A 23,102-nucleotide genomic window follows, 5' to 3' on the forward strand; every position below is an offset into this window, starting at 1 on the left:
TCACCACTATTGTAGGTTTTCTCCATTTGTGAATAATGGATTTCACTGTGGCTTGATGCCTTAGAAATTGGTTTCTCACCTTTTCGAGATGGATAGATTTAAATGACTTACATATCTGTTTTCTTTAGATCAGGGCATTACAGGTCCTTCTCAAAAAATTAGCATATTGTGATAAAGTTCATTATTTTCCATAATGTCATGATGAAAATTTAACATTCATATATTTTAGATTCATTGCACACTAACTGAAATATTTCAGGTCTTTTATTGTCTTAATACGGATGATTTTGGCATACAGCTCATGAAAACCCAAAATTCCTATCTCACAAAATTAGCATATTATTAAAAGGGTCTCTAAACGAGCTATGAACCTAATCATCTGAATCAACAAGTTAACTCTAAACACCTGCAAAAGATTCCTGAGGCCTTTAAAACTCCCAGCCTGGTTCATCACTCAAAACCCCAATCATGGGGAAGACTGCCGACCTGACTGCTGTCCAGAAGGCCACTATTGACACCCTCAAGCAAGAGGGTAAGACACAGAAAGAAATTTCTGAACGAATAGGCTGTTCCCAGAGTGCTGTATCAAGGCACCTCAGTGGGAAGTCTGTGGGAAGGAAAATGTGTTGCAGAAAACGCTGCACAACGAGAAGAGGTGACCGGACCCTGAGGAAGATTGTGGAGAAGGGCCGATTCCAGACCTTGGGGGACCTGCGGAAGCAGTGGACTGAGTCTGGAGTAGAAACATCCAGAGCCACCAGGCACAGGCGTGTGCAGGAAATGGGCTACAGGTGCCGCATTCCCCAGACATGGGCTACAGAGAAGCAGCACTGGACTGTTGCTCAGTGGTCCAAAGTACTTTTTTCGGATGAAAGCAAATTCTGCATGTCATTCGGAAATCAAGGTGCCAGAGTCTGGAGGAAGACTGGAGGGAAGGAAATGCCAAAATGCCAGAAGTCCAGTATCAAGTACCAACAGTCAGTGATGGTCTGGGGTGCCGTGTCAGCTGCTGGTGTTGGTCCACTGTGTTTTATCAAGGGCAGGGTCAATGCAGCTAGCTATCAGGAGATTTTGGAGCACTTCATGCTTCCATCTGCTGAAAAGCTTTATGGAGATGAAGATTTCATTTTTCAGCACGACCTGGCACCTGCTCACAGTGCCAAAACCACTGGTAAATGGTTTACTGACCATGGTATCACTGTGCTCAATTGGCCTGCCAGCTCTCCTGACCTGAACCCCATAGAGAATCTGTGGGATATTGTGAAGAGAACGTTGAGAGACTCAAGACCCAACACTCTGGATGAGCTAAAGGTCGCTATCGAAGCATCCTGGGCCTCCATAAGACCTCAGCAGTGCCACAGGCTGATTGCCTCCATGCCACGCCGCATTGAAGCAGTCATTTCTGCAAAAGGATTCCCGACCAAGTATTGAGTGCATAACTGTACATGATTATTTGAAGGTTGACGTTTTTTGTATTAAAAACACTTTGTTTTTATTGGTCGGATGAAATATGCTAATTTTGTGAGATAGGAATTTTGGGTTTTCATGAGCTGTATGCCACAATCATCCGTATTAAGACAATAAAAGACCTGAAATATTTCAGTTAGTGTGCAATGAATCTAAAATATATGAATGTTAAATTTTCATCATTACATTATAGAAAATAATGAACTTTATCACAATATGCTAATTTTTTGAGAAGGACCTGTATGTGTTGTCATTTAAGACCTGTAAGCCTTCTTCATGTTGTTAGACAGGTTTCATTTAAGTGATTTCTTGATTCTACATTTCTGGCAGCGTAGTCAGGCCTGGGTGAGGCAAGTGAAGTCAAACTTTTGGGCTTCCTAAAAGATTATGTTAATCAATATTACTTTATTTCATGTATTTAAAAAATGGGATGGGGAGATTCGTTTCTCCACATAGGAACAGGTGGGTTTGAATACGTTTATACATTAGTACATGAAATCAGTATTTGAAAACTAAAATTAAGTTTACTCGCTACCTTTGCCTGATAATAAATTTGGTTTGATTATTTGAAACAAGTACGACAAAAAAATCAAAAACAACATATCTGCAAAGGGGGCAAAACTTTTTTGCAGCACTGTAAATAAACGTATTGGAAACTATAAGCGGAAAAAAAATATCTGATTTATTATCTAAAAAAGTGTACTGACTTTCATTTTGACACACCTTAATTTACTGACCCCTTTCTGGTCAGTCAGATATGACATATTATTTCCACCAACAATAAGAAACATCATCTTCATAACCAACGAACATGTTGCTCAGTGAAAACGTGGTAATGCAAATAATGAAGCAGTAACAGGGTTTTTTTTTTCTTTTTGTTTATCTTTTTTAGTTGCTGGCCTTAAGGCAGTGTTAACTGCAGGGTGGCTTTAAAACAGCTCGTCTGCACATCCATGCTTTAATGCCCCGAGCAGGATCTCTTTTCACTGTTTGGACTATGAGGAAGACATTTGGCATGCTCCCATCCAGGATTTCTTTAGAAAAGGGGACCCTTGCAGTTAGTCATCTGCGTACTTTGGCCTGAGGGCCCAACTTAGAACGGCGCAAAAAGGAGCCCGCCCAGGATATGCAAACATTGAGTAACCCTTCCCCCCTCAAATAAACACAAGAGGGCAGATAAAAGTTAGAAGAGGCAGTTGTAAGAAAAAGAAAACACTGTCAAAGTATGTACAAAAATGATGAAGATGCAAAATATGGAAAGAAGTATATACATGATGAAAGAAATAAAATGAGCAAATTAAAAGTATCCTTTACGTTTTGCTTAATTTCAGGTAATCTTGGGAGTTTTTAAAGTTCAGTTCGGTACTAACATCCTGTATGATGCCGTTTATTTCCATACTTCAAAACTTAAAATTTATTTACGGTAGTTTATTCACTTGCAAACGGCTTCTCGTCTTAATAAAAAGATGAGAGAAAGGAGAATTTAAGAAATAGACTGTGCCTACCACCGGAGGCCGCTAAAGGCTTGGTAAGACAGGAACTGGTATAACACAAGTCTTTTCAAGAGAGGAAACATGTTGGGGAAAAAGTGGGGAAACATCTGAGTCAATACTTGTAGTAATGACTTGAAATGCATGTTTACACTATCGCTACGTTCTTTCTGACATAAGAAAACTATTTGTTTAATTCTAGCAAGTACAGTTGGAACAAGATATTCATATTCACAGCATAAAGATACTTTTTTTCTTAATGTCTGACCTTTATATCAGACTAAATCTTTACTGTTTGAGGTCAGGTGGTATTCTCCACAATGAATATACTTCAGATCATTTTTACTACTTTCTTCATAATCAGATGTTTACATACACTAAGACCAGACAATTACATCATGGCTTTATAAGCTCCATTTGAGTTAGGTGGAGCATGTTTGATATATTAAGGAAACACCATGAGCATATTGCTTCCTAGTGTGACTGAATGAAAAAAACAGAAGAGCCAAGATAGGAGGAAATCAGAAATGTGGACCTTCGCATAGTCTTGGAACAATTTCCAGATGCCTGAAGGTGCCACGTTTATCAGTTCAAGCAATAGAGTATAAACACCATTGGCATGTCCAGCCGTCATACGGTTCAGAGGAAGATGGCCTCCAAGTCCTAGAGATGGATGTGTTTTAATGCAAAATGTGCATACTAACTCCAGAATAAAAGCAAACGACCCTGTAAAAATGATGGCTGAAGCTGGTAGAAGAGATTCATTGTCCAGAATCAAATGAGTATAAACATTGGATGAAAGGCCACTGAGAGCGGAAGAAGCCAACACTTAAAGTGTTATGCAATCATGACCATTGTTACATTTGGAGAAAAAAAAAAGAAAGAAAGCTTGCAACCCTGAGAACATCATCCCAACTTAGAAGTACAGGGGTGGCAGCATCATGTTGTGGTTGTGCTTTGCTGTAGGAGACTGGTGTACTTCAATAAAAAGATGGCATCATGAGGAAAGAATGTTAAGTAGAAAAACACCTCAAAACATAAGCAATGAAGATGAAGCCTAGGCACAACGAGGTCTTCCAAATGGACAATATGGGATACAGCCAAAGTGGATTTGGGACAACATAATCAATGTTTGGGAGTGGCAATCACAAAGCCATGAACCTGTCCCTTTTAGAAAATGTGTAGGCAGAGCTGAAAAGTGTCTGTGGGAGCAAGGTGGCCTGCAAACCTGACTCAGTTGCACAAGTTCTGTCTGGAGGAAAGGGCAAAAACACCAGCAAACTATTGTGGCCAAAGTCAGAGTTTAAAGGCAATGCAACCAAATACACAAGGAATGTATGTAAACTTGGGGATTTAAAGAAACTCTTTAGAAGATATCTTTAAAAAATATTTGTTTCTCATTGTTTTGACATTTAGCAGAAATAACCCTGACTGACCTAAACAGTGTAGTCTGATTCAATGACAGAATAAGAAAAATAAAATGTTCAGTGCCTTTTCGAGCGGTCACGGTAAATACATGGTTTCAACTGTACAGTAATGAAATTAAACTTATATCTTGTCTGGTTTTTTTTTGAGGTTTTTCTACTTTTTGCAGCATAAACATTTGAAAATCTATGACATCGCCTGGGAATTCAATTTCATTCATATTGAAACACTGAAGACATGAATGAAAATGATTGCTAAGGAAATGAGACTGGTGCCTGAGGGAAAAGCTATAAGCAGGACCTATGTGACCCCTTTTCAAAATGAGTCACACATACATAAAAAAGACATTACCATCTGTGAACATGTCACAAGTTTTCTTAACATCCCCTTCTCCCACTCCTACTCAGCAGACACTCACCTTTGAGTCATATCTTCTTTAAAACTCACACCTACTGTTATTAAATGTATACATAAAACCTAAATGAAAGTGCTGTCCCCAAACTGTGCCCCACATTAATTTCAACAGGTTTACAAAAAAATCCAAAATATTTTAAATATGATTCTAATCAGCTACTTTCTCTTTATTAAGAGCTCAGTGGTGGCCTATCACTTTCTGGAGATTTGCTGATGTCAGTTTTATGTTATATTTATTGTTTCACTACTTGGTAAACTCTTTAGTAAACTCACTTCCTAATACTCCCAACTGCCAACACTGTAAAAAAATTATTTATTTTCTCCAAACCAAGAGAACCAACATGGAGCCACATCTCTACATCACTTAAATCCTCCTTCCATCATTCTCTGAATATCTGATTCAAGAACAGTTTATTTGCAGAGATGACACTTTTTTCATTGTTATCCATCCAATCTCTTGTCCTAAAATCAGCCTTAGTTATAAACTGAATTTATGAATTCAGTTTACAATAACATTTGATCTGTATTTAGAAACAGAAGTTCACTTGAGAGTTACCCACGCTGTTCCAGGATGGATTTATAAACAATAATTGGTAATATTAAAATATAACACCATTAAAAATACACTATGTGACAACTGAAATATAATTTTTGGAAAACACATAATTAGCTTGTTATTACATTGCTAATCCAACATTTTATTCATATAATCTCAATGTTTTAATCCTAAATTAACCAATTAGAAGGGGAAACTAATAACGTTGAGTTTGTACTTGGAAGCTGAAAGTTGGAAGTCCCAAGACTTTTCAACTGGGTTCAAATTCAACATGGCTGCCACACATATAGTGCAAGGGGAAGGGAAATGTTTATTATGTTTTCTATTGCAATAAAAACAAATGTAAAACGTTTGAGAAAGTCTGATTTGTGTATTAAACACTTAGAATGGAGAAATACAGTGTTATTGGTGCCATAACAATTAGCAAATACAACTGGCAACTGGCAAATCTGTGCTTTGGCACCAATGCTTAGATATTAGGCAAGCACTGATCCTGGTACAGCACTGGCAGCCTCCACTCTAGTTTCTTTTCAGAAACTCAGAACGACCATGGTAACTGCAGAAGGAGCCAGATTCTTAAGGGGGACATGGCTGTCAAATTCCTTCATCTAATGTAGTCTTTGCATGAAAATGAGAGGCTTCGGAAAGTAATGAAAGCATGGACATTTCACAGTAGGATAGGTTTTACACTTCTGATTGTTACTTAAGTCTAATGCCTCATATGTCTAATTATCTACCAACGTCATCTGGCATATTAGTCAGAGGTTCGGCAGAGTAACTATATTGTTACTTTGTACTTTCTGAATTACAGTTTCAACACTATTTAATTTTATATACGGTACATTTTTAATGCACTGCTGCACGGTGGTGCAGTTGGTAGCACTGCTGCCTTGCAGCAAGAAGGTCCTGGGTTCAATTCCCGTTCGGGGGTCTTTCTGCATAGAGTTTGCATGTTCTCCCCGTGCATGCGTGGGTTCTCACCGGGTACTCCGGCTTCCTCCCACAGTCCAAGACATGCCTGTTAGGTTGATTGGTTTCTCTAAATTGCCCTTAGGTGTATGAATGAGTGTGTGCATGGTTGTTTGTGTGTTGCCCTGCGATGGACTGGCGACCTGTCCTGGATGTACCCTGCCTCTCGCCCATAGACTGCTGGAGATAGACACCAGCTTCCCCGCGACCCACTATGGAATAAGCGGTAGAAAATGACTGACTGACTGACTAATGACTGACTGACTATTTAATGCACTGAATTCATCAAAAAACTGTTCAAATCCAACATCTCTAAAAACATTAAGTGCGGGTTAGTAAAAATAATTTAGTTACTGCTTATAAATCTGAAATGTATCACTAGTGTAACTCATGAATCCGAAAATAATAATAATTAAAGCTGCAAGCAGCCTTGAAGACCCTCGCTCCTCAGTGCAACTCGGCCTGTGCAGCGACCGCGTGAACCTGGCATCGCCGGCTGCACGCCACCAATGAGGCCACTGTTCAATTCCAAATGTCGCCACTAAGGGGTACTGTGAGCAACATGTCCATCATTAACTCATAATCATGTATACTACATTTGAAGTGGATCCGATGATGTATGAGGGAGATAAAACAGTTGAAATGTCCTAGGTGGCGCTGCTGATCCAAATTCCAATGTAATGTAATAGAGCTGTTTAGGGGCTGACAAAGATCAACCATATTCAGTTTGGAGTGAATCGGACCATGCATTAGTAATTTAGAGCCAAACGTATGGCAGTGGCATGACATCAGAATTCGCCACGCCATCATAGCCACACCCTAAAGCCATACCAGTCAGTACTAGACACTAACTTCATCAAACTAACATCATGTTATCTGTTACTTTGGACATTTTCACATTGATTAGGTGAAGAACATCAAAAATTTACTCTCTAAAGGCAAACATGACACTTCCTGTTCTCAGGGGTGGGCTTCGATGATGTCAGCATCTGATCAGTGAATATTGTTCAGGGTCAGAGGCAGATCAATCTCAGAAGTCTCTGTGACTTTCCTTGTAGGAGCTATATCAATTTCCTCTTTTATGGCGAGAAGTCATATTTTGAGGCGTGGCCACGCCCACACGCTTTCATGTATCAACAAGCTTTTGATAACTTTTGATCCCCAAATGCTTTAAGAGTATACTGAGTGATTTTCAAGTCTCTAAGTCAAAAGCAGTAGGAAGAGTTCGCTCAGATATGCGGGCTAGAAACGGCCAGAACAGGGTAAAAATGGCAACTTCATCCAAAATGGCCGACTTCCTGTTGGGTTTGGATCAACGCTCCAAGAGACTTTTTTGTAAGTCCTGAGAAGTTACATATGTGTACCAAATTTCAGATTCCTCGGTCAAAGCATGTCTTGGGGCTGATTTGTTTTAGGGGGCGCTGTGAACAAATTAGGCCACGCCCACCAAATATGTCATCAGAACCCAGTTGGGGACTGGACTAGGATCAATCACATTGAATTTGGTGCAGATCAGATGATCTATGTGGAAATTAAAGCCAAACGTATGGCCATGGCGTGACCTCCAACTTCGCCGCGCCACAACGGCCACGCCCTTTTATGAAAAGTCACTGTGGTTCAAACGAAGTTAGAGCCACTAGTTATCTGTCTTCTGACACTTTCAAGTTGATTGGGTCAAGAGGGCCAGAGAGGTACCTTTCCAAGTGAAAAAAGTTACTTCCTGTTCTGAGGGGGCTTGGCCTTGATGATGTCAGCATATGACCCCATAGGATCGTTGGGAACCAGAAGGTCCTCCTTCATGCCAACTTTGGTGTAATTTTGCATTTCTTTGGGAAAGTTATTGCATTTCTTCACTTTGAGCGCGAACGCCAAGTTCGTGTCCCGGCCACGCCCCCTAAACATGGGCAAAAACTCACGGTTTTGCTACCTTTTAATCCCCCATGCCTTAACTGCATGTTGACGAAATATGAAGCCGATATCTCAGAATCCCTAGGAGGAGTTCGTTAAAGTTCGAGGTGAGTAAAAGTGAAAAACGGCCAAAAATCGGCATTTGATCAAAAATGGCCGACTTCCTGTGCGTTTTAGGGCATACCCCCAAGAGACTTTTTTTCTTGTTTTGAGGAGCTCTAGCATTGTGCCAAATTTCAGATCTCTACGACTTACGGTTCGGCCTAACTCACGTTTGGGGCCGTGGCTAAGTGGTTTGGCCACGCCCACTGACAACGACATTAAGGAACAAGAATTTTACGCGGGGGACAATTTTGGGTAAAATTTGTTGAGTTTTGGTGCATCGCAAAGTCCCCATATTGCCCCGCATAGACGCAATGGAAAAAAGAATAATAAGAATTCCTACAATTACAATAGGCCCTTGCAGTTTTCCTGCTCGGGCCTAATAAAACATTTTATTTAAAAGCGCCTTTCATTACACTCAAGGACACTGTACAAGACAAGTTAAAAAACAGCAAACAAAGGACAAAAAAACAACAAAACACCAGCAATTTAACATAAATGCCAATTATGGACAGCAGGAAAGATGAAAACTATGCCTATCCTTTTGCAAACATTCTGCTTCTAACTTGATCAAAGGGCCAAAGCGAGTTATCAGACTAAAGAAATTGTATACCGATAAGTTTTATTTTCAACTGCAAAAGGACCATTTTGCTCTCCATCATAACTAGAAGCCTTTCTAGTCAATGCAGTATTTCACACTGGCTCCGTGACACTGTGGCAAGACAGGGAGCCCTCCACTGTCGAGCCTGTTTTTGACCGATGACGGAGCACACACGTGTGAATTTCAATGGGGGCAAAATTCATGGATGATGGAGCTGCTGTCGGATGCGTGAACCGATCCTAAACGCAAAAACGCATCCAGTGTGAACTGCCGCAACGAATGACGGAGCGAACATGGAACGTAGTCAGTGTGAACTCGGGGTAAGGTTTTCGCTTTGCATAACTGAGTTGGTTCTGCTGCATTAAACTATCTGGACAAATCTAACCACAATGTCATATTTTCTCTAACGTTTCCATATAATTTGCATAACTGTGCTTATTTTCCACTGAGGTGATTTAATACTACAAAATGCATATTTCACAGCTCTCAAACTTCATTTTTGTTTCAGACAATGAAATGTCTTAAATGAATAAAGTTGGAAAGCTAAATTCCTCTGCACCTCTGAGAGCTTATTTTGATCTAGAAACAGCAACATGCAATAACATTTAAGGTACCTTGCTAAAGCTCCTAATCTAAAACTACCAGCAGCATGAAATGAACAGGAAAAGACTAACCATTTATTGTCAAATATGACTATGGAATCTCAACCTGCATAAAATTACTCCTGACAAATTAGCCCTAGACTATTTCCTAAGAAAAGCTTTAAGAACACCTATTTGTAAAGCATACTGGTGTTAAACTAAAATTCTAATTTTTCCATAAGTCAAAGCCAACATTTCCCTCTTAGTCAATTTGTCCTTTTGCATCATACACCACAACAAAGTAGCAGCGCTGCTGACATGTAAGAACAAATGCACCTGCGTTCTTCTGACCACTTGCTGAGAGTAAAAATGGTATTTTCCAGTGTTGGCACCACTTCACATATAACAGTGTTTGTGCAACATATACGCCTTGCAGAAATGCAGAACCTGTAAAGACGCAAAATGATTTGATCTGCCATAGCCTTTGTCAAAGCTGTGAAAGTTGAGAGACATGATCAGATTTTCCTACGTAGGTGGTGTAAAAGAGACACACACATACACACAAACAAAGCAAGATGATCGGCTGCTCTGCAGAGCAGACGTGTGCTTGGGCTGACATTTTCTCCAAGACTGCAGCTTCCTGCTCAAACCCACACACTAACTTGCTTTCAGATGCAAGGACAGAGCAGTTGCTGGACACACCCACTTATTAATGAGGTACGTGCTCATTTCTATTTTGCCAGATATAAAAATGGCATAACAAACACATCATTAACCACTAAACAGACTGTAACTACATCAACATTACTTTTTTCCAAAACTTGACCCCTACCCAACACCCATCGTTGCACTGTTCTATGAAACAAAACCTGTCTGACAAGTCATTTTTGCCCCTATCTACACTTTAGTGTTTATTTTTCCCCCCAGCCTCACCAGTCTCAGTCTGACACCCTGGGGGTCGATCATACTCAGATTTCTTCTTACTCAGTATAAAGTTGACATACACACACACACACACACACACACACACACACAAACACACACACACACTAAACTTGGTGCTCTTCACCCAAACACAGTTCACTTGGTGCAAGAAGGGTTTGATATTGGTTTTTATCTTCAGAACCCAATACCGCCTTGACAACTAAATGTGTGAAATGTAAGATTTTAAGGTGCAGAAAAACATTCATTTGGATTCAGTTATTTTACAATGCATTGCAAAAGTATTCACTATAACCACAAACCTCAATATATTAATTAAGATTTTATGTGATGGACCATATTGTAAAGCAGCAAGGAGGTCAATAAGAATTCTGGAGGAGCTTCAGAGAACCACTTAGGTGGGAGAATCTGTTGAAAGGACAACTGTTGGTCATGTTCTCCAGAAATCTGCTCTTTATGGAAGAGTGTAAAAAGAAAGCCATAAAAAGCCCTGTTTTCTGTTTGCCACTTGCCATGTTGGAGATGCAGCAAACAGGTGGCAAAAGGTGATCTGGTCAGTTGAGACCAAAACTAAACATTTTGGTCTCAAAACATCATGTAGTGTAAATCTAACACTTCACTTCGCTCTAAACACACCAACCCCACAGCAAAACATGAGGGTGCTAGTGTTATGCAGGACGACCACCATAAACAAACTACCACAGCTACAATGTAATGGTTTAGATCAAAACATATTCAGGTGTTGCAATAGCCCAATGTCTAGACCTTAATCCAATTCAGAATCTGTGGACAGACTTATCATATAACAATCTTGGGGGTTGAGTACAAATGCTTAACACACTGAGCAATTGACCAACACTACCTCTTCAGTGCAAGGCTTCAAACAGGATGTTCTCAGATGGAAGTGGCCACTGCGCTTAGAGTGTCATCAGCAGGTTGCAACAGAGATACGGGGACACTGGAAGAGCCACAGAAAAGCATAGATGTGGATATTCTTTGGCCACATCCTACACTGATAATAAACCGGATAATGAATGCCACTCAACTCCAGCCACATTTAAAGGAGGTGAGAGGCACCCAAGTGTCATGCCAGACCATTTAAAACCATTTACATCAGCATGGCCTGTGTGCTAGACGACCTGCAAGGGTACCTGACCACACCACCAGGCACAGGCATCATAGTCTTGGATGGGTAAAGCGAGCATTTAGGCTGGACGAGGGACCAGTGGGCCTCAGTGCTGTTATCTGAGGAAAGTCGACCTAGGCAGGTGTGTCTAGTCAATACAGAACTAGCCCACACTTTGTGAATGGTTCAGTGACAACCTATACTACCTGAATAACAACATCACTTATCCAGTCATTGTGCCCCTGCAATAACAACACAGGCCTAATTTCATCTTCATGGAGAACAGCTCATCACGGTCGGCTGCAGGAGATTGGGGTACCTTGAATGGAGTTGCATGCACTTTCTCCAGACCTGAATCCCATTAGAAAACTTATGGCATCTAGAAGCTTGCAACTCTGTACCCCAGAACCTCAATGACCTGAGGGCAGCCCTTCAAGAAGAGTGGGAGGCCATGACCAGCAGACAATAAGTTAACTTGTGACCATCATGAGACGTCGTCGTCAAGTTGTAATTGATGCTCAAGGATCCTGAGACGTTGACATTTTGTTGTTGTGGTACACCCACCACTGTTGTTGGCTATTGTTCCAATATATTGTTTGAAATGAGGAAATCACCATACCATGCTTCTACTTAAATGTCCTACTTTCATGATATAATGTCAATGTACCGTGAACCTTATACGTATTCCACAAATTTCACCCGAAAGCCAAATATCCCTAACTTTATGTGAGTAGTGTATAATTTTTAAGAGTTAAAAGTGGTAGTGAAACTTTTGCAAAGCATTGCATTGTTGTTTTTTTTTTTTGTCGTTTTGGAGTACTTTGTGTTCAGTCAGAAGAATTCGGCATTTGTTTCTTTAATAACTATTAAAACCATGCAGAAATATAAAAAGAATTGTGTTGAACACTACTGCAGATAAAGATGGTATAGTTTTTAGGATTTCATTCGTGCCCGTAGTGAATTTCACCGTTGTAGATTTTAAATCAGAATAATCACATGTTTAAAACTGTTAAAAGTTTATTTCAAAATTGACATAATTCCTCAAGCAGTAAAATGAGATAACACCCAAAGCATATCACAATAATTGCCTTTAAAAGGCATCAGTTTTGTTCGTAAACACATAATTTTTAGTGCTCGCATTCCAAATGAAATCCATCATTTCATATTAAACACTTAAAAGCATTAACTTGTCTGTTCGAATATGTGTATGCACGTGTGTTTGTGCATCTACGTTCTTGTTCTCTCATGGGAAAATCTCCAGGTGTCCCCAAAACCAAAATGTCAACCTCATGATCTCGAACGCAGGCAGCAGTAAACCAGCACAATGGTTAACTGATCCATATTCCAATCGCTGCAGCACACCTGCAAACAAAGCCGACCCCTTCTTTCCCTTTTTCAGAGTTCATGCAGGCTAGAAAAAGGGGTTTGTACCAGAAGAGAGTTGCTTTAATTTTCAAACTCTTTGTAATACTGCAAAAAATAAAAAGCAATCTGGTGCCAAAGAATACAAAAATAAGACTCCAGCTTTTGAACTGCTGAAGGACAAAGGTAGGCAAAAGAGAATACGGAAAAATGTCTAAAAAGTCTTCACAAAGGCTACGCAAGGTTTCTGAGCAAAAAACAAAAAAACAAAAACCAAGCTACCAGAGTTGTTAGATTAGTTTAACATTCCTTATCTGTATGTTAACATAATACTATTAAAAAAGAAATCTATTATAGAGTTTTAACAGTTTTGTCTTGCAGTGATCAGATTATTTCATCCTGTTGGTCCCAAAGGTGTAAGTCTAGCTGCTTTGATCAAGTGGTTCATGATGAACAATGCTTCACGGTGCTGATTTTTCCAAGTTCTTCTTTTTGTCCAACAAAAAAATACAATGTTCTCCATTACAAATTGGATAATTTAGCACCAACGCGAGCCTTTCCATGAGTCTATCGTGTGAAAGCTTTGCTTTGATTGGCTCGAACGATGTCATCAGGTGAAGGAGAATCAAAACGGAAAGGCACAACAGGGAAAAGTGGGGGAAACTGCTCTTTGGACTTGTTTTGTGGATTGGGAGGAAATGACTGATAACCACTCTTTGCCTTCTGGGCTTGTGTTTTTCCTTTCAGTAATTTTCTCCTCCACCTCTGTCGTCTGTGGCACTGAAATGACAATGTTATTGCAAAAACTGAAGGTTTTGCAAAAATGGACAAATCCAGCCCCGTGCCCAGAGGAGTTGGAGACGATGGAGGGGGCAGGTCGCCGTCGAGCTGGTGAGGGCTCGTTCTGTTCACCTGGTCCATGAGCGTGCTCAAATTGAAAGGTTGACCTGGCTCAGATGGCCTGCAGAGCTGATGGGGTGGTTTGTGGTCGAGCTTGCGCTTAGTCCCACCCTGCTTAGTGCATTGTGCCAACATATCAGCCCTCTCTGGTTTTGCTGGTGACACAAGGGAGCTGAGGGTGCATAGCGACCCATTTGAGGTGGTTGAGGTTTCGCCTTTATGTTCAGATGCTAAATGTGACAAAGAAAGCAGCTGAGAGAGGCCAGGTGGTTGTTTCAGTGCACTTGCTCGAGATTCAGTGCTGACGGGCAGATAGGAGGCAGAGGCACTATTAGTTTGATGCTGCTGGGCTAGATCTGACAATGTGACAGTCCCAGGCAGGGAAGATGGGGACGACAGCGTGTTCAATAGTCTTTCAGTGCTTTGAGATTCAGAGTGAATCCTTCTTATTTGATGCTGCGAAGCAAGGTCAGAAAGAGAGGGCATAGCATTCCCCTGACACCTCAAAGAGTGTACCCCACTACCAGGAGTCAGTAGTGAGTTATTTAAAGTTGGACTTTTATTTGAATGTTCTTGAATTAAATCCGCCAGTGATGGCCCTCCTTTAGGATCTACAACTGAGAGCTGACTGGTTTTCAGGACAGAACTGAGGCTTCCAAAGCCAAGAGGAGGAGTCAGAGTGGAGCTTGCTGTTGATATGTTAGGACTGTTTAGTGACAGAATACTGAGTGAAGCAGAAAGAATGGAGCGAGTAGATGTTTGCGGTGCTGAAGTCATTTGTAAAGATGCCAGCGTTCCAAGTGAAAAACCACTCTGATTAGACACAGCTGACAGCGGTGAATTAGATGCCAATGTTAAGGTGCTGGAGGAGGAAACATCCAGCCCTCGCTCTGCATCATCTACTCCTGCTTTACTCTTCTGTTCATGCTCAGACATGAGCTGAGCCAAACTGCTACCACAGCTGATGCCTAGACGAGCACTCTCAGGGTGAATGCTTTGGCTGCCACAGCTGCCGTTCACCGGCTCAGGTTTATGTTGCAATAAGAAGTTCTGTATGTTGAGTGCACTTAGTTGTTCAGGTTTATGTGCCTGGGATGTGTTGTCTGTGTGAAACAAGCGGGCTCCTTACCTTACAAAAGCCAAGTGGAGATGTCGAACGGAAGGGAAGAGGGGGATCACAGAGAAGAAGGCGGATGAACCACACCATCAATACGGAGGAGAGAAACAGGAAGAAGGCACTTTGTTAATTATCTGCATGATATGAACGTATCTTCAACTGAGCCCATGCTGAAAAGTTCTAAGAACACAAAACTAATAATAAATATTCCCTGAAATCTTTCTCCAAGTATCTGAATACATTTGAGCCTATGGAATATTAAAACAACAAACATACCCTTTTCCTGGCATGAATTTAAAAAAATGATAGATAAACATAGAAACATATTTTGGCAACACATGAACATCTTAACATGTTGCTAGAATGTATGAATAAATAAAGAGATGCAAGAGATCAACTGGTGGCAGGAAACAGGAGATTTTTGTCTTGAACACTAAAATCCGATCTTTCTCCAGTACAGGTACGGCTCAAAACATTTTAACATCATGAAAAACTTCAATATCTTTTGCCACTCATTTCAGAAAGTGAAACTAGACCTATAGATTCATTACACAAAGAGTAAAATATTTCAAGCCTTTATTTATTGTAATTCTGATCAATATGGCTTACAGAAAATGAAAACCCAAATTCAGTGTCTCAGAAAATTTGAATATTGTGAAAATTTGAATATTGGAAACTCACTGTGTCACACTCTAATCAGCTAGTCTAATCAGTTGTGCTGTGCCGTAGTATACTCATACAATGTTAAGTGGAAGGAAAAAGTGCGGTAGGAAAATGTGCACCAGCAATAGGGATAAAAGCAGCCTTTAGAGGACTGTGAAGCAAAATCCATTTAAACAATGGGGGAAGCTCCACAAAGAGTGGACGGAGACTGAAGTCAGCACATCAAGAGCCAATACACATACACAAATCCTACACATGGGCTACAGATGTTGCATTCCTCATGTCAAGCCACTCCTGAACCAGTGAAAACGTTAGAAGCGTCTCACCTGGGCTACTCAGAAAAAGAACTGAACTGTTGCTCAGTGGTCCAAAGTTCAGGTGAAAGAAAAGTTTGCATTTTATTTAGAAATCGAGGTCCCAGAGTCTGCAGCAAGAGTGGAGAGTCAAAGAATCCATGTAGCATGAAGTCCAGTGTAAAGTTTCCACACTCAGTGATGATTTGGGGAGCCATGTCATCTACTGGTTTTGGTCCACTGTGTTTTATGGAGTCCACAGGCAGCACAGCCATCTACCAGGACATTTTAGAGCACTTCATGCCTCCATCTGCTGACAAGCTCCCATCACTGCCAAAGCTATCAAAAGGTGGTTCACTGACCATGTTGTTACTGTGCTTGAGTGGCCAGCAAACATGCCTGACCTGAACCCCATAAAGAAATCTATGGAGTATTGTCAAGAGGAAGATGAGAGACGCCAGACCCAACACTGCAGATGACCTGAAGGCTGCTATCAAAGTAACCTGGGCTTCCATCACACCTCAGCAGAACCACAGGCTGACTGCCTCTATGCCACACTGCACTGATGCAGTATTTGGTGCAAAAGGAACCCCAACCAAATATGGAGTGCATAGCAATGAACTTTTCACAAGCCTGGAATTTATGTTTAAAATATCTTTTGTTATTGATTTTATGTAATTTTCTCATAATCTGAGACACAAAATTTGGGGTTTTCATTATCTGTAAGACATAACCATCAGAATTACAAGAAATAAAGTAATTAAGCACTACCAGGTCACAGTAAAGAATACTCTTTAGTGTGGAAGACGAAATTGTTGGAAGAAATATATGCAGCTATTTTCAGTAGTCGTGTAAAGTCGGATAAAACACATCAGGTGTAAGTAGCTCATTCACGCTGTGACAACAATCAGACTCGGAGAGGTGGTAATCATGTCAATCATTTAACATTTCATACTTTTGCAGTTTCGATCATTTCAACTTTTCCGGGTACGAATAGCAGCCATCTGCCAACGGACCTCAATTGGTGGCTGGCCTGGGCAACATTTTGACAAACTGACCTCAGCACCCAACAAACAAGGCTGAGCATATTACAACAAAGTTGCTCTGGTTTTATTCCTTTGAGCTTTCATTCTATGTCATCTAGCATTCTGGATTTAAAAACGCTGGCAGATTTTTAGAAATACCAGGATAAAAGGTAAGGATCTACATTGTCTAGGGAATGCTCATAGAGACTGAGAATGCAAATAACAATGTTAACCAATGAGCGCTAATCCATAATATAAGAGACGATCATTTTGTCTTTGTTTTTGTCTTTGTAAAAGTGGTATTTTGACAACTGGTAACTCTAATTCATGAACAACAGAATTTCAGATTATAATCCAGTACCGACGTACCTTTCTCAGCCACAGCCTCCTGTTTGGTTCTCTGTGGAAGAGGCATCTTCTCCTGAACAACTCGGCCAACTAACTGCATGTCTTCAGCTGCACTTCTGGTAACCGGGGCTGTTTTAGCGTCTTCAGACAGCACTGCGTCCAGTGCCCTCTGTGGGTCAAATCCGTGCTTCATGGCAGCGTGGGTCAAAACGGAGTCTGGCACCGCATCTCCCAGTACTGCCCGCATGTGGTCCAAACAGGAATACAGCTTCGCTAAGACGTGAGAGACACAAGACAAATATAAACAATGTCCAATGAAGATTAAATGTATTTAATATAAAGATTATGAAAAATTACAAAATAACTCATTTATGGCAACCGTATGTGGTTGCAATGGTGTTTTTATGAGTACCTTGATTAAGAGGGTCAAGGTTGACATCAACACAAGGGGACATGGGAACATCCTCAACTTCATATTCTTCCTCCTCTAAAGGCTCCTGTTTTGGTGCTTGCAGTTCTCGGCGTGAATAAATGAACTGATTTGCTAGATAAACACAAATATTATTAAGTAAAGGCTGATTATGAACCTGTTACATAGTAAACAATAAATAATTGTCAGTGGTTCAATGCAATGCTATCTCCACTGCTGCCACATGGTAGCTCAGGAGGATTAGCCATACATGGTCAATTTTGAAGATTTTACTGTCCTATAGATCTGAACAGAATTAGACAGTATGTGACTGAAACTAAATCCATCTACAGCAATGTATTATATTGTTATAAAAAGTAAAATTTTAATAATATTTCTTTATACCCGACTATAAATTGGATTTGTTTGTTTTGTAAAGCGTCTTCAGGAGCTATATATGAATTGGAGTTCTATAACTTGAATTCAATTAAACCGTTCTCAGCAATTCTTTAAAAATAAATTTGACACAGCTGTAAAATATGAAGCAAACAATGCCATTATTTTCTCTATTTTATATTTGGAAAATCAAAACAGGAAACCTCAGATCCTGACATTTATGTAAATGCAATGTTCATATGTGTATTTCAACTGAGTATTGTTGTGGCAAGAAACAGGTCAAATATTTTACTGTGAGTCCAATAAAGTTCATCAAGCTCTCCAACTATTGGACATCCTGAGGTACAGTCTGAAAACAGTGGGATTTGTTAGCTGGTTTGGTGGCTAACTGCTCTTACCAACACAATATTATAAAGTTATATATTTATCTTAATTATCAGTTAAAACATGGAAAGATGTTCATTGTTTGAAGAGTAACAAACTGCCAGAAGGGCCAATAAATAGTTTACATTGGCCACTTTCACTACATTTTTATATCCCCGGCCATATTAGATCCAAAGTGTTTCTGCACATCACTGATCATTACCACACACATTGCTTGTTTACGAGAAAGACAGGTAACTTTTTTTCTTAAATGAGCTGACTGGAGGTTCGCCAAGCATCTAGCCCAGCTAATTAACATTGGCTTGTTGGATTCACAGGGCACAATAGTGAAAAGGAATAATATTCTTTGCTACACGTTTACATAAAAAATACTGCTATTAAATTCAAGAGGTGTTTATTCTACATTTTAAGTCTTCTACCACTGAAAATTTGTTTTAAACAAAAAAAATTTCTGAAAATTACTATTTGTATTACTAGTAGTAGTACTACTAGTAGGAGTAGTACTAGTTTATGTTCCATCTTACTACTCATTATAAAGTTTAATTGATTACCACTGAAGAATTTTGTCTTTATTTTACGAAATATCTTTAGTTGAAATTTATTTGTAAATGATTTTCATGAGTACATGAAATAGCACAATGATTTTCAACACAGTGACTGTCAACACACTCAACTGTATAAAACGTCATTAACACCATTATTATAACTAATATTAGGCTAATATTGTTTTTTGTAGCAGTAAGAATAAATGTGGCTTTTCTGTAGCAAATACAAGTCATAGAATCATGTTATAATTTTTATATTAAATATTTATGTTTATTTGGTGATACTCTGAAGTAGTGTTTATCATCAAAGTAATCACACTAAGGATCCTGTACCAGCCAGTGGCTATACTTTACAACTGGTAATTCATAATAAAATATATGAATGCAATAATATATTTTTGGAAAGTTTATCCATCTTGAAAGTACAGACAGTTTTTTTTCTACATACTCCTTTATTCCTAGTTTTGCATCGATGACGTGCCTTATACAAATATTGCTTGTCAACCCAAGGAACAGTAAATCCTAATAATTATCTATAACCAACCTGTTGCTGGTGAAATACAGTAGTCATCCTCCACAGACTGTCCATACATGTCATCATCTTCAAAGTCTAAAAAGAAGAAAACAAAAATTGAGTTAAACATGTGTCTTTTATCGTTTTTCTCAACAACATACTGGTTTACAGACTAAAGCTGTGGTCCGTTTTGACAGCTGTCACTTTGCTTTGTAGAAAGTTCTTGAAAATCAACAACATACATAGCCTGGGATTTAGGTTGGTTACTTTTGTGAACCGTACTAGTACCGGTTTCAGTCAATAAATTTACAGGATTTCCTGACTTAAAACTAATCTATACAACAGTGAATACGGAGATCCAGCCGTCTTTGACCAAAAATTAAATAGTTAGCAGCTGCTAGCAATGTTTAAAATGATAACATGTCTCTACCTCTTCTTACAGCAAGTTTTACGATATAATAATTCAAATAATCTCTGTAATTTGGTAGAAAGGTAGACCCTAATTAGGCTGAATTTGGTTCCAAAGTGACACGACAGCAACATTATGTTGCCAGCTGCATAAGCTAGGCTTAACCGTTAGCAGCACAATTGTAAACAGTGAAGTTTAGCTTAGCGGCTAGCATGTTTAGCACGACGAGGCCTAGCATTTATGTTTAAACAGGTACCAGCTCCATGTGAACGCTCTCTACCTTCATCGTAGTTGTAACCACGAACATTTCTATGGCGAGACATTTTGCCTGTGAGTCCCTCCTATCTGTCCCGGAGAGAAAGTTATTCAGCTAGCAGACATGTGCATCACCACCACGGCTGCAACTGAGTACGCTTCTGTGCAGCCTATAGCAGAGAATATGTGGCTTAATTTGGCAGCTACAAAAATAAATATAGTATGAAATAAAAACTTCGATTTATTTTACAACATTTACGCTCTTCGCTTGACAGCTAAAACACCCTATTATAGCAAAAAAGTCAAACTTCTTGATTTTTTCATCGCCGACGTAACTTCCTGTTACATCGACATGACCTGGAACCAGTTTAACTAAAATAGCTTTACCATGATTTGCACAGCTTTTAGACTGTTTCAAACTGACCTCCGGCCAGGGTCGATTTCAGAGTCTAAAAATAAATTAGCATAAATTAATAAACGTAGAATATATACGTGCAAACTGACAGCAATATTCCCAATAACATTATATATATTTAAGTTTCCTCAGTCCCATGTAAATGATAATATTTTTTTCCACCAAATACAATAGCTTTTGGGGGAGGGGGGTATGTATTTGTATAAAAAATAAACTCTGCTGTAAAGAGAAAATAGCCAAAGGAACTTAATGCTTGAAGCCGTCATTTCATGAAAACCCTCTGTGCTCATATGCTGGAGCTAATACCTTTGACGATAAGGATAAGGATAAAGATAAAGATAAAGTCAAAAATGCCAAAAGTAAACAGTTTCTTGTCTGCTAGTGCAACTACTTACAAGTCTTCATAGGCCTTAAAGTATCTATATCCCAATTTGACTGGGCCAATCACAGATGTGAAGCATTTGATTCTATCATTGGAGAACCTCCATCCGAGCCTAAGTCTTTTTCAGCCTCTAGCAGGTATTCTTCCAGGTTTGCTCTGTATCTCCACCTATCTTGCCAGAAAAACTTTGACCTGTTTCCTTGTCCCTGCAAAGAAAAGCATCCCCACAGCATGGTGGAGATGGTGTGTTCAGGATAATGTGCAGGACTAGTTGTTTTTAAACACATTGAGTCCCTTCTTACAAATGTTTTCTGTGTCCCCTGAATGGCTCGTGGAAAATGAGCCATTCAGGGGACAGATTTTACAGATTTCTTTCTTGAAAAACTTCCTTCTTGCCAATTTTCTTAAGACAGCATAGCTAATAGTTTTTTGTCACTCACCTGAGCTGTGGATTTCTATAGCTCCTCCAGGGTTTCCATCAGTATTTTGGCTGCTTCTCCGAATAATAATCTCCTTGCCAGCTTAGTCAGCTTAGGAGGATGGCTAGGTCTTGATGGGTTTGCATATGTGCCATGCTCTTTCCTCTTGTTTAAAGATAGGCTGAACAATGCTATGTTCAATGTTTACAGCATGTGATATTGTTTTATAACCTAACTTTGCTTTAAACTTCACTATCGCTTTATGCTTGATCTATGTGGCATGTCCCCTGGTTGCCATATCACTGATCATTAATGTTCTCCAACAAACCTCTGGGGCCCTCACAGGTCATAGTCACAGGAGGACTTCTTTGCTAACATAGTGACTTATGTGACATTATGTTGCTGTAGGATTTCCTTTAAGGGTAACATAATAAAGAAGAATGAATACATATGAAACCAAACCTTTTCAGATTTTTATTTGTAGAAGGTTTTGAAACCATGCATACTTTTCCATCTACCTCATGGTTATGCACTACTTTGTGCTGCTGGTCTCTGTAAAAGTCCTAATAAAATACATTGAATGTTATGTTTGTAACATATGTTTGTAAATGTATAAATCGTTTTGCAAGGCAATGAAAACAATATCAGTTCAAGAGGTCATGAGCAGAGTGCAGAAACAAGTTGAGAAACACCACCTGCATGCAACAGCCTTTTATTGAGCCACAATGATTTTGGGGGGTGAATGTCTCAATCATTTTGTCGAAGGTTATGCCCTCTGGTTTAGAGACCAGCCCATCTGAGTTCATGCCATACTCCGTACACAAACAACCCAGAATGACATCATTTTTTCCAATTATCTTTGCATTACAAGCAACTTATTGCCTCCTTACCACAAAAGGAAGAAAATTTGTTGATTTTTTTCAGACATTTGCATGCATTTGTTTCTTCATACTATTCAGCACATAGCAAGTTACAGTCACAATCTATTGATGGGTGTTTGGAGATTGACGTGTAGTTGGAGAGTAGCATTACATTCACCTACAGTAGCTCACATGTGGGGATAAATCAGAAGATGAAGAAAATGTCAAAGAATAACATGATACGATCAGTGCTGCAGGTGAGATATACTCCTGCACATCTGCACTGTGACATGTAATGTGAGTCTTGGCGTGTCTCCCTAATCTAAAAATAGAGCACAGAAAAAAAAAAAGAGAGGCTTTTGCTTAGGTAATCATTAATAACTTCTCAATTTATGACTTATTTTTCAAATGACAGGTTGACAAAGAATATATTTAATTGACTTAGGTCACCGGGGCGGTATCATTCATATCAAGAGAGGCCGCTGGCTGAGGTGTTTACTATGTGTTGTGCACAGTTCACCTTGGTTAAGAGAACATGTGAGCGTGTGTGTGTGCCCTTTGGGTGGGTGGAGGTTTCCCCTCTCAAAATTCCACTTCCTGCGCTTTTGAAGTTGCACATCTACATGTGAAAATAAACAACTGCTCTTGCACATATGGAGCACATACGTACAAATAAGACAGACACAAGCCTTGCTCACTTTACAGGGTCACACAGGTGACAAGGAGGGAACTCTTCCTTGTGCATAAGCAAAATGTTTCTGGGCCATTTTAAAACACCAACTGCATGAAAGAGAACTCGACAGGTTATGGAACATATTTCCTAAG

The 23,102-nt window shown here is 39.6% G+C and overlaps 1 protein-coding gene across 2 annotated transcripts in view; it reads right to left on the reverse strand.

Annotated features, from left to right (window-relative positions):
• Nucleotides 1-20,547, reverse strand: part of hbs1l (HBS1-like translational GTPase) — a 38,561-nt gene extending 18,014 nt beyond the window's left edge. Inside the window, exons 1-5 of one of the 2 annotated variants that reach the window (XM_047387940.1) lie at nt 20,227-20,547; nt 19,568-19,633; nt 17,702-17,833; nt 17,311-17,562; nt 12,581-14,967 (exon numbers count right to left, since the gene is read on the reverse strand). In XM_047387940.1, coding sequence (XP_047243896.1) covers nt 13,511-14,967; nt 17,311-17,562; nt 17,702-17,833; nt 19,568-19,633; nt 20,227-20,269 — 1,950 coding nt within the window. In that variant the 5' untranslated portion in view covers nt 20,270-20,547 and the 3' untranslated portion in view covers nt 12,581-13,510. Of the gene's footprint in view, nt 1-12,580; nt 14,968-17,310; nt 17,563-17,701; nt 17,834-19,567; nt 19,634-20,226 lie in introns of those variants that run through there. The other variant, XM_047387938.1, reaches the window with a different exon arrangement.
• Between the last annotated feature and the right edge of the window lie 2,555 nt (nt 20,548-23,102).

The sequence above is a fragment of the Girardinichthys multiradiatus genome, chromosome 15 (assembly GCF_021462225.1).
Source record: "Girardinichthys multiradiatus isolate DD_20200921_A chromosome 15, DD_fGirMul_XY1, whole genome shotgun sequence".
In the NCBI taxonomy this organism is placed as follows: Eukaryota; Metazoa; Chordata; class Actinopteri; order Cyprinodontiformes; family Goodeidae; genus Girardinichthys; species Girardinichthys multiradiatus.